The 13032-nt window shown below is 38.3% G+C and overlaps 1 protein-coding gene across 4 annotated transcripts in view; it reads right to left on the reverse strand.

Annotated features, from left to right (window-relative positions):
- prkdc (protein kinase, DNA-activated, catalytic subunit) overlaps positions 1-13032 on the reverse strand; it is a 255219-nt gene that overhangs the window by 172015 nt on the left and 70172 nt on the right. For all 4 annotated transcript variants that reach the window (XM_072570496.1, XM_072570494.1, XM_072570493.1 and 1 more), the window contains exons 26-31: positions 11983-12090; positions 9648-9874; positions 5821-5915; positions 5247-5346; positions 2654-2787; positions 1316-1570 (exon numbers count right to left, since the gene is read on the reverse strand). In XM_072570496.1, coding sequence (XP_072426597.1) covers positions 1316-1570; positions 2654-2787; positions 5247-5346; positions 5821-5915; positions 9648-9874; positions 11983-12090 — 919 coding nt within the window. The remainder of the gene's footprint in view (positions 1-1315; positions 1571-2653; positions 2788-5246; positions 5347-5820; positions 5916-9647; positions 9875-11982; positions 12091-13032) is intronic.

A 13032-nucleotide genomic window follows, 5' to 3' on the forward strand; every position in this document is an offset into this window, starting at 1 on the left:
TTGTGCATGCACCCTTTCGATGTCTCTCAAATCCTCTGAAATTTCAGTTTGTTTGCGTAACATCCAATTCTAGTTGAGCTGTAGCTTCCTCAAAATGAAGCAACTAACAAACCAGAATCTATTGTTGTCATCCTCCACCATAAACTCTATTTTTTTTATTATTAGTGATTTCATCTCCTCTGCAGCCTCACAGGTTGAATCCAGGTTGTTCTCAATTCTGGTGGCCCTGTTTGATTCTGGTCTTAGCATCCAACTATACTTGCACTTTATTATAAAGACCACCTTCTGAATGTCACCCAGCCTTGTTCCTGCATCAGCCTGCCATTAAAAGGTTCATCTATGTTGTTATTACTTCTAAATTCAACTAATTCAATTCTCTCCCAGTTGGTCTTACATCACCCACATTCCTAAAGCTAGTTCATCCAAGATTCATCTGCTGAATGTTAAGTCACAAGTGCCATGTGTTGTACATTGAGTCCTGGCCTACCAATGCCTCAAATTTAAGATTCTCATCCTCATTCTCCAATTTCTCCATGCCTTTCACGTTCTCTATCTCTGCAACTTTCCCCAACATCACAATCTTCAAAGAATGTGACCTTTCAACACTTCCTGTAGATTATTATCCAGCTCTTCCTTGAAGGGTTCAATAAAGTCTGTCTCCATCACACAGGCCCTAACATCCATATTTCCTTTTCTACATCTCTCTGCTTCTCCACCTTCCTTTCCTTTATTAAGACACTTCTTATACTTGGCCTTTGGTTAAGACTAAAACATCACCTCTGTTAATATTTGCACCTATGGCTAAATGTCAATTTGTGCCGATCATTCTCCAGTGACACGCCTTTGTACATTTTCCCATATTAAGTGGTTCAATAATGTAAGTTGTTGCTCATGCCTTTTTCCCCTAATCACACTGGCACTATTCTATCCTGTCCTTTATGATTTATATTGGCAACCTTCCTCAACTAAAACTATCATTCTTCCTCATATTGTCTAAAAGTCATCTTGGCAACCATTCTCCTCTTTCCAATAAAATTCATGCTGGCACTCTTTTTCCCTCCCATCACAGCAGGATAATTTAGATTCACAGTTCTCAACTAGCTGCCATTTTCCCCATATACAACAGGATTAATGCAGAAGAACAGAAAGGAAAATACTGCAAAAACACACTAAGTTCAGTACCAAAGATGTGAGATAGAGGAATGCTTCAGATGTAAGTCTTCAACTTGATTAGTGCAAACAATATTTTAATTGTCAAATAGAATAAATTGTAAACTATACCTCAAATGTAAAAGTACATAAAAAACACTCTCACCCATTATTTTACTTGGCTTGACCAAATGTAGCCCTATGAAGGTATTGTAACAATCTAGAGCTGCCAGTAACATATCCATCCACTGTAGTGCAGCTCTGACACTAAAAGGCTCTTTCAGAGCTTGGAGAGTGGGATGACAAATAATTCCTGAACAATTGTCATGATCACTGCCAGCTCCTTCAAATTTATTAACCAGGAATGAAACACCATTTCTCTTCAAAATTTCTTCCAACCACAATGATGCTGTTCTGGCTCCTAAAACAAAAATACAGGCATCATTTTCAATTACAGGTTATCATTCATTCTGTAATTCTGATTCCTAAGTTCTTAAGAGGAGTCATACTAGACTCGAAACTTTAACTATTTCTCTCTCCACCTTCACAGATGCTGCCAGACTAGAGTTTCTTCAGCAATCTCTGTGCTTGTCATCACTTATTCTTAAAAATCATATAACAATTTGAAACAATGGTCGAAACCTGATAGCATATATGGTACTGTGGTAACAATGCACAATGCCACTTCCCATCTAATCCATGCTTGATTTGCCCATTATATTGATGAAATAGCAACTGCATTGTTTTGAGAGATTCCAACCATCAGCCAAGCATCTGGAACAGAAAGCTGGAGGAAGAGCAAGATTTGTATTTCATACTATCCAGTTCAAAGTGACATAGTGCAGCATGATCACAGAACACCAGCCTGCCACCTCAACTACTAGTACTACAAGAACCAAAATGACCAGTCAAGCATCTCTGGAAAAGAAAGATTCACAGAACTTTGAAGTTTTTTTATAAATATCAGAAAAGATTGAGAATTATTTAATTTGAATTAATCAATCCTCAAATACCTTGAACCTAAATTAATTATAATAGAGATGTGTAAATGTCATTTGCTTTCCTTGTGATTTTTTGAAAGTTGAGAACTGAAATGGGGAGGGATTGCTTTAAAACCAATGTTCAAACATTTGAGCAATATTTTGAAAAGCAAGAAATCTGACACCCACAATAAGCATCTTAAATAGCTGTTTAAATAAGCAGTAATGGAACTGATTCCAAACAGAGGCTAAAGGGTTGTGAACCCACGAGGCAGGGCGACAATAAGAACTTGATTTTCTTATGGGGAGGGGAGTCTGGCATGATACTCGAGTGATACAAGGCAGACTGCAATTAAGGAAAGATTTACTTTGTAAATAAATTGCACAACTGACAGTTTTTTATTAATATATCACATATCAAAGTCATAAGTAATCTGACTAATTGCTATTTCAAAAAAGGAAACATGAAATAAATTGCACATTAATTATAATTGTAGTTGTTTTATTAAATAAAGCAAACACACCTGGCAAAATGGGAACAAATTCATAAAAGAGCTCCATGCATTTATGCCGACATTCTGTTTGGGGTCGCCCACACTGAGTCAGTAACCACATGACAACATCTGTCAAACATACCATCTGATCAGCAGGAAATCCCCTGTGGAAGCAAAATGAGAAACATATAAAGAACATATCGTCACAATTCTGTGATTTTTTTTAATTACAACTACCTGTTCACAGTCATATAGATACCAGAGACACTAGCTGTACAAACTTAATGCCTTGAGCAATTTTTGTTTCTACATTTTTCTAGCCATAGGATTTAGGCTTTAGGAATGTCTCAGAACCTAAATTTTAAAATAAGTCTTTTCACACTATCAGAAAAATAACATTTATGAGTATTACTTCACATTTCATTATCTTCTCTTGCCATTCTCCTATCTGTTCTACAATTGTGAAGATATTGAGGCAACCTGCTAGAAGGCTTTCATTTATACTCTTCCTGAATTGATGGTTAGAAATACTGGTGTGTGAATGCCAAACCCAACTGTACCCCTTTTTTTCATGGAGTAAATATGTGACCTCTAATCAACATTGCTTTGTTCTGCATTTGGAGTATTGTGATATGTAGGTCACTATCATTCAACAACAGCACATTGAAGTGTCCAAATAACAATGCATTTTCAGATCCATTTTCAGAGTAGGGACAGTTTCCGTCACAAGATGTGTGGTGCAGTTTTTATTAGGTTCTGCAGTTTTTAAAAATAAAATGGCCAAGTTTTAAATAAACATGGTTTTAAGCTGTGATAGCATGCGGAATAGTACCTTCAGATGAACAATCACTCATCAGTGCTCACAAGTGAATACTGACTGGTGACTAGCATGGCTTCACAAATATTCCTATCCTCAATGATAGAGAAGCCCATCACTTACAAAGTACAATACTGAAGCATAAGTAAGCATCTTCAGTCAGAAGTGCCAAGTGAACATTGCATCTCAGCCTCCTTCTGAGCTCCCCATAATGCAGATACCAGCCATTAGCCAATGTGAAGTCACTTCACATGAAATTAACAAATAGCTGATGGTATTGGATTCTGCACAGACTATGGGCTTGGACATTTCAATAATGATTCTGAAGATTTGTCCAAGCCAAGCCAAGCCAAGGCATTCCAGTATGGCTAAGCCCTAGCATCTACCAATAATGTGGAAAATTACCCAGTTATTTCCTGTCCGACAAAGTAAGACAAATCTGTCAGCCAATTAGTGGCTCATCAGTCAACTCTCTCAGTCATTAACAAAGTGATGGAAGGGGCTGTCAACAATGCAATTAAGTGGCATTTATCCACTAATAACCTGCTCACTGAAGCTCAATTTGGGCTCCACCAGGCTCAGTCAGCCTTGGTCCAAAAATGGATAAAGAGCTGACAGTGACAGCCCTTGAAATCAAAGCAGTATTCAACTGAGTTTTGAGGTAAAACTCTCCACTGTTTGGAGTCAGCCCTTGCAAAAAGTAAGATGGTTGTGATTGCTGGAGGTTAATCATTTCGGCCACAGCTCATCAATGAAGGACTTCCTCAGGGTAGTGTGAGCATCTTCAGTTACTTCGTCTGTGACCTGTCCTCCATCCTAAAATCAGAGGTCAGTATGCTCACTGAACTTGCACAGTGTTCAGCATCACTCCTCAAGTACTGAAGCAGTCTGTTTCCAAATGAAGGAAGGCCTGGGCAATATTCCGGCTTGGGCTGATGAATGGCAAGTAATATTCATGCCATAAATGTGCCAGGCAATGACCATTTACAACAAGAGAGAATCTGTATAACTCTCCAGTGATGTTTTTCTTTCAAACTGGTGCTCTTCCGAAGGGCTGTCTTTCCACTCTCTCTTCCGATTTCAAGTTTCAAGTCAGACCGGGCTCAATACATTCTCTCCAGGTTTTAGGGATTCCCTTCCAAGTCTGCCTCCACTTCTACTCCCTCCTGTCTGTTAAGAAAAGCCACTTGAGCCAAAGGAGAAGTTCATCCCATTATTCAGGTTTCAGACTACAAATAATAATTTTGAGTCAGGTATGCTGTCCGGCACACTACTTAAAAGGTAATTACACATGCTTCTTCGATATATGAGCAAATATATTACGTGTGTCACTGAGTTATACAGAACTGTAAAGTTACTAGCTTCAACAGTCCTCAATCATTAAGTTAATTTGCTCAGCTAGGACTGAGATGGGAATAATATAGCTGACTTCAGTGCCTTTAAATTAGGGAATAGCATAGAGTAAATAGACTCGCATTTTGAATTCTGACAATCCTTAGGATAAAGAGATGTAGATGAAGAGTATGATCAAAACTGGAGTTTTTGTTGTGACGCTGGTTTCCTGAAATTCACCTCAAGATTAACACAACCACAGCAGTCACTTTAGGGGAGCACTGGATGGCATCTAGTCCTGCTCTCAAGCAAAAATGCTTACTTTGAAAGCAATGCACAGGGGAACTAAGGGAAAAATGGACTGACCTCACTAATTTATTTGGGAAAACAAAAAAAGTTTTACATTCAACAGGCGAGATTTGGCAAGAATCACAATACTCAAGTCGGAAGTTTCACAATAAGCAACACACAAACCTGGGGACACGCCTTTTGACAGGTTTATTCAACTCATGAGCTTTTTGTTTGATAATTCTTTTCAAATGGTTGATACAATCACAGCACTGTTGAATTGTACCTAAAAAAAACACAATTTGTTTTGATTACGAACAATTTATTTTATGATAAAGAACAATTTTAAGTCGAGATTTTAATACTGTTTAAGAATTAAACCTTTTTTTCCTAATTAATAGCAGATGTGTTCAAATTGCATAAAATAATCAAACTTAAGCTCTTCAATCATAACAATAAGTAAAACACAAAGCAGTTCGCCGAAAATGCTTTGATCTTTTGCAGATATTTTGCTGGGACAGATTAGAATTCTAGAGAAGTACATCTGATGGACTGAAGTCACCAAAAGGATTGCAGAGGTGACAAGCATACATCCATGAATTAATAGATAAATAGGAAGACACCATTATGCCATAAATATACTCCCTTTCAGAAGGCTGGTCAAGTTAAAACAAGACATAGTTAACAGAGTCTTAAAAATTATGATACTTCAACACTGCTGAATATAAATAAATTACAGGAAATATGATAAAGAACTTACCCAATGATTTATCATCTGCATGTGCCAGAGCAAGGCTTTCCACAAAGACAACTAAGACCTCAAACACAAACTGCTCAACCAACGCACTCTCTTCCCTAGGAAAATTGACAAGTGTTACCTCTAGCAATTGCTAAATAATATAAAACTTGATCTTATATGTATACCAATGTGTCATATATGATATTCAAGTGTACTTTGCGCAGAAGAATTCATTTTTCCATTCGTGTTAAATGATCAACTTTTCCTACTAAACCATGCATCAAATATAGATATATTGTTAGCTACTACAATATGTTGCAAGTACAAAGTAGGTGAAACAAAGAAAAAGCCTCAAAATATTTTGAAGGGATAAGATAAAATAAACAATTCAGAGAAAAATACATGGAGTAATGGAAAGGTTGGGAGGATGATCGAGTCAAGATTAGAGATTAGATTAGATTACTTACAGTGTGGAAACAGGCCCTTCAGCCCAACAATTCCACACCGACTCCCTGAAGAGCAACCCACCCAGACCCATTCCCCTATATTTACCCCTTCAACTAACACTATAGGCAATTTAGCATGGCCAATTCACCTAACCTGCACATCTTTGGACTGTGGGAAGAAACCGGAGCACCTGGGGGAAACCCACGCAGACACAGGGCGAATGTGCAAACTCCACACAGACAGTTGCCCGAGGCGGGAAATGAACCCGGGTCTCTGGCACTGTGAGGCAGTAGTGCTAACCACTGAGCCACCGTGCCGCCCATCAGAGTCAAGAGTATGGTGTTGGAAAGGCACAGCATCCCAGAAGCAGGAAAATCGACGCTTCGGGCAAAAGCCCTTCATCAGTCCTCATTCCTGACCAATTTTCCTATTCCACAGAGGCAGCCTGACCTGCTGTGCTTTTCCAGCACCACATTCTTGACTCTAATCTCCACCATCTGCAGTGCTCACTTTCGCCAGTATGATCAAGAGTTTGTTTGAAAAAATGACTTTGAGATGGTTTCTCAGGAAAAAAGAGATTGAAAAATTTAAGTCTGAAATTCAAGAGAGTAAACCTTTGACAGCTGAATTTCTAATGGTGGGAACAGGGGCATGCAGGATGCACAAAAGTCTGAACTGAGGAACCAAAGGTGGTAAATCAACAATCAGGAAACTACAGAGACTGGATAGTGGAGAAGGCCAAAGAGGGATTCAATACATTAGGCAATTGTCACTGTAGACGAGTATAGGGGAGCTGGATGAACAGAACTTGTGGACTCTTGCACCTTCTTACCAGCAAATATTGTCAGCCAGTTCTGCATGACCTTAGAATGTGGAAATACTGCATCTGGTTCTCAGATCCAACTCATTGCTTCATATTGTGAACAGCTAGTGCCCAAGTACTCATCCTGTGGCACACCGACAGCAAAAGCCTCAGTGTCAGTATGACCCATTTATTCTGACTGATTTCTTCCTGTTAGCCAATTCTTTATCCTTTCCAGTACATTAGCTAATATCCCAAATGCAATTTTGTTAACCAAAGGGGACCTTTCCAAAGTTCCTTTGAAAATCCAAGTATACAACACCACTTACTATTCTTTTATCAAACCTGTTACTCACATCCTTAAAAATCTCTAACTGGTTCATCAAGTACAAATTTTAATTCACAAATCCATACTGTGCACAATCAGATTATTATTATGTAAGCATTCATTTATTATATTCTTTATAACAGATTGCAGAAATTTCTTTACGATTGATGTACAGCTAACAGATCTGTATTTTCTTTTTTCTCTCTCCTTAAATAAGTGACATTTGCTGCTTTCTAATCTGGAGGAACCAATCCAGAATTTAAAGTATTTTGGAAGTTGATCATCAATGAATCCACGATCTCAATAGCTATCTCTTTCAATAATATCACATCTTGGAAACTTATTGACTTTTATTCCCATTAATTTCTGCAGCATAACCTTCTTACTACTACTAAATTCCTTCAGCTCCTCTAATCCCTTGGATCTCTAATTCTGAAAAATTCTTATATCTTCCTTAGTAAAAAAGAGAGACAAAGTAATCATTTATATTCTTTGCCAGTTCTCTGTTCCCTATCATAAATGTTCCTGATTTTACTTGTAATGGACCCATATTTTCCAGAGCCAAATATTTCATACTTATGTTTCCATAGGAGCTTTTACAATGTGTTGCATTTTTTTGCTTGTTTACATTCATATTTGATTCTCCTTTCCTTTATCAGTTTCTTCATCCTCCTTTGCCATATTCTAAAACCCTCCCAGTCCTCAGGTCGATTATCATATCTGGTAATTGTATAGGTAGTTTCTTTTAATCTTATAAAATAATTAACTTCCTTAGTTTACAGTAACTATAATAATGCAATAGTTCTTTAAAGCTTATTCATTGCCTCTGTATCATGTACTGGAATACATGTTAATTCAGTTAGCTGGTTTGCAGATTATTGCCAATTACGTGGGGTCAATTCGTATACTGGCTGAGGTTATCAAGAAGGACTCTCCTCATCAGCCTCACCTGCGGCATGGTGACCCTCAGATTAAATTATAACCAGCTGTGTCTCTCTCTAACAAGAGAATGATGGTCTGATCAAATAGAACTACGTGACTTTACCTTTACAACCATCAGGTATTTTCCCAAATCCACCTCAGTCAATTCATCCTGCATATCTTCATAATTTTCTTTGTTTAAATTTAACATTCTGACTTCAGATTGAACTATCTCATTTTTAAACAAAATGTAGAATTTTATCACATTATGACCCCTAAAGGTTCTTCCTCAACAAGATTATTAATTAGTTTTTTTTGTTACATGACAACAAATCTTCTTCCTTAGGCAGCCCAGGAAATTTGGCATGTCCATAAAGACCCTCACTGACTTTTACAGAGGCACTACTGACAGCACACTGTCCCAGTGCGTAACAGCCTGGTATGGGAACTGCTCTACCCAGGACCAGAAGAAACGACAGGTGGTGGTGTGCACAGCCCAAAACCATCATGGAAGCCAACTTTCCATCCATGGATTCCAACACATGGTTCGCTACTGCAGAAAGACTGTCATCATCATCAAATACCCATTGCACCCCAGAAATGACCTCTTCTCTCAGGCAGAAGATAGAGAATCCCGAACCCATGCACCAGCAGGTTCGGGAACAGCTTCTTCCTGTCCGTTATTAAACTGATGAATGAACTCTGTAGCCTCAAATAATGCTGATCTTGCCTAATGCGAACACTGTGCAATGTAACCTGTTCATCTCTGTCTAAATCTCTTTGATCTGTACATCCTTGATACTATGATCTGCTTGTACTGCACATAAATAAAGTTTTTCACTGTACCTTGATACACGTGATAATAAAACAATCAATCTAAAATAGCTTTTCTCTGGTCAGTTCCTCAGCATACTCCTCCAAAAATCCATCTCCAGGAACTCATACCCCATACTCCACACAAATTTGCTTACTGTAAATGGAGACTGATGTCACCCACGGTCAGAACTCCTGATTAATATCATTGTGCCATTGTTTCCTTTGTAGCTAGCCCTCCTAAATTTAAACTGAAAGCATTCTAATAGGCTGGAAAGACGAGATGCAGGGAGGATGTTTCACACTTCAAGTTTGCAAGTTAAATAATCAACAATTTCTTAATCTTTTTTATTCAATAATGAAATAGTGAATAACTCTACAATTAAAAAGAATAGAACAGCAAATCACGGAGCACTCAAAAGTATGCTGCTGCATTACACAAATTGTTCAATTCTGCTGTGAGGTGAAATGTATCGCTGAGGATCTAATTTTGGTTCAGCTATCGATGTGAAAATGTTTAGTCCCAAAGCAACCAACCTGAATTCTCTATATAAGCTGTTAAAGGCAAGGGCTGCCCCAAGACGTTTGAAAGTATTGGGATGAAGAGCAAGACTATACAATCTCTTGAAAAGGGATTTGGTATTTACTGGACTCTTCTGCTGCTGCTCTGGAGTTGTCTGTTTTATGGACCACTTAAGGAACTCTCGAACACAGTTTCCACAGAAGTCCCTCAGAGTACTGTCCACTGGATCCACAATGCCATCCTAATAAAATTAAATATTTGTCTTGAGTTTTCAGAACAAAATCAGCACTGGCTAGATTGCAATCTGTATCAGGAACAAGCACTGTCGAGTGAATGGAATTCACATATCACCAATCAGGAAGTGATATGCTCATCAACTTGTATTGATGTTTTGTAAGATCAGTGATGTTTCTGAAATTCATTAGCTTTAAGATATTTTCTGGTAACTAGATCTTTGCAATGGCTAGAAACATTTTTGAAGGATTGTTCATTTCTCAATTCCCTTTGCTGTTCTTCTGGATATACATGGCCATTCAGTAGCTGAACATACATGGACATGTTAATAAGACAATCACTATTTGCCATAATCTTAAAAAGACATTAAATTAATTTGAATATTTATTTTGATATCCATTCAGCTCTTAGAAATAACTGGGACATGTTAAATACAGAAAGCCTCTAAGGAACTTAAAATGAATGTTGAGAATTTTAAGCATTTATTTATCTTATATAACTAAGTTGCCTCATTCATTTCAAGCAGGTTAGACAAAGGAGAGCCAGGGGATGTGATCTATTTGGATTTCCAGAAGTCCTTTAACAAGCTGTTGCAAAGCAGGCTGCTAAATAGTTCACCGTGTGTGATGCAAGATATTGTTGGCATTGATAGAGGAATACAGAAGGCAGAGTGGGGATAAAGGGTTTCTTTCAGGCTAGGAGTCAGTGACTAGTGGAGTTCCACAGGGGTCTCTATTGGGACCACAACTATTCACGTTATACATTAATGATCTGGACGAAGGAACTGGATGAAGGTTGGCACAGTGACTCAGTGGTTAGCACTGCTGTTTCACAGCGGCAGGGACCTGGGTTCGATTCCACCCTTGGGTGTCTGTATGTATGGAGTTTGCACATTCACCCCATATCTGCTCGAGTTTCCTCAAGGTGCTCTGGTTTCCTTCCACAGTCCAAAGATGTGCAGGCTGGGTGGATTAGCCATGGGAAATGCAGGGATAGGATAGGGGAGTGGGTCTGGGTGGGATGCTCTTCAGAGGGTTGTTATGGACTCAGTGGGCTGAATGACCTGCTTCCACATTATAGGGATTCTGTGATTCTATGAATTGAGGGCATGTTTGCAGATGACACAAAGATTGGTATAGGGACAGGTGGTGTTGAGGAAGTGAAGAAGCTAAGAGAGTGGGCAAAGAAGTGGCAAATAAATATAACTGGGGAAAGTATGAGGTTATACACTTTGATAGGAAGAATACAGGTGTGGGCAATTTTCTGAACAGAGAATAGCTTTGGAAATCTGAAACACAAATGCACTTAGGAGTCTGAGTTTAGGATTATCTTACAGTTAACACACAGGCTCATTTGGCAGTTGGGAAGGTAAATGCAATGTTAGCATTCATTTCAAGAGGGCTAGAATACAAGAGCAGAAACAAGGTTGTACAAGGCTCTCGTCAAATCGTATTTGGAATACTGTGAGCTATGTTGGGCCCTTTATCTAAGGATGAATATGCTGATATTCGAAGGAGTCCAGAGGAGTTTACAAGAATGATCCTGGGAATGAAGACTTAATGATATGAGGATGGGTTGAGGACTCTAGACCTGTACTCCATGAAGTCTAGAAGAATAAGGGTGAATCTAATTGAAGTTTACAGAATACTTAGAGGCCTGGATAGAGTGCATACAGAGAAGATGGTTCCATTAGTAGGAGAGCATAGCACCCAAGGCATAGCATCAGAGTGGTGAATCTGTGGAACGCATTGCCTCAAAGGGGTGTGGAGGCCAAATGACTGAGTGTATTTAAAATAGAGATAGACAGGTTCTTGATGAGTAAGGGGTTCGAGGAATACGGGGAGAAAGCAGAAGAATAGACTTACGAAACAGATCAGTCGTGATCGAATAGTAGAGTAGATGGGTTGAATAGCCTAACTCTGCTTCTTTATCTTATGATTATGTAACTTCCTTGAACTTAGCTATTTACAAAGATGTTAGTCTCCTTACTTTAATAAGCAAATAAACTTCAGTCCTACTTGTATCAAAACAGTTGTTTATAGTCACTCTGTTTACAGGGAATCAAAGATTGTTTTGAGTGTTCAATTACTAAGAACATAAGTGAACAATTATTACCAGAATAGCTTCAAGTAGCGCTACTGTATCCCGACTTTCAAATTTCCTGTTGTTAGTGAACCAATGGATAAGCTGCATAACAAGTGGTTCAAACAACTGGTTGGTTACCTATATAAAAGTGAAATGCAACAAAAAGGTTCAGCTTTTACCACTATAGAAACCTAAATCAGTCCAAGATTGAATTGCACTATATAATTAACGTCAATTACTCAGTGCATGCTTAATACTGAATAGAAAACATAAAAGGAAAATGATCACTATTCTCTGCAGAATCTGTTTATGTTGCATCATCGTTTCTCTCCAGCTTATTAATAAAAATGAATTACCATAAGCAAATCTAGACAGCAGAACACATCGGGACAAAGCATTTTAAACAGAGTGGGAATCGACAGCAGTAGAGATGCACTAGAGAATGGGGATCACCATGTCAAATCAGCAGAGACAAATGGGGAGAGAGAGTTTGAACAGACAGCAGGAACCACCAGCAGAAAGGCACACAGCACACAGATTGGAGGAGAAAGTCCAACTGGAAAGTGAAATTGAAGATTGACATCAGAGGAGACCAGGGATAAGTGACAGGCTGGTGGCTATTTTTTGCTTCACTCTTATTGGGAATTTCAGTAGGGTTAATCTTTAAAACATTAATTAATGATCATAATAGAGTGGGTGGTCAGTACCAGTTTATTTTTTTATTTTTGATATAAAGTGAGATTTAATTCTACAGGCAAAGTTTGTAAGGTATTAATGTGCTGCAAAATAGTCTGATCCCTGACTGGGTTCACAAGGAAATTGTCCCAGATGCACTCAATGAATTATTCTTCATTGGTACCTTTGTCAATTTGATTTTCCCAATCTACAAGAAGATTAATGTTTCTCATAATTAATGTACTGCCTCTTTTAAATGGCTTCATTACCTCCTGATTTATTCTCTGTTTTCTTCCCCTTGTTATTTCTTTTTTATTATTAACCTGGTTTTCTAATCAATCTGTTCAGAGATGTTATTACACACCTCTGGAGCAGGTGGCACATGAACCTGGGCCTCCCAGCCCA

Source organism: Chiloscyllium punctatum, chromosome 5, assembly GCF_047496795.1.
Source record: "Chiloscyllium punctatum isolate Juve2018m chromosome 5, sChiPun1.3, whole genome shotgun sequence".
Taxonomy (NCBI): Eukaryota; Metazoa; Chordata; class Chondrichthyes; order Orectolobiformes; family Hemiscylliidae; genus Chiloscyllium; species Chiloscyllium punctatum.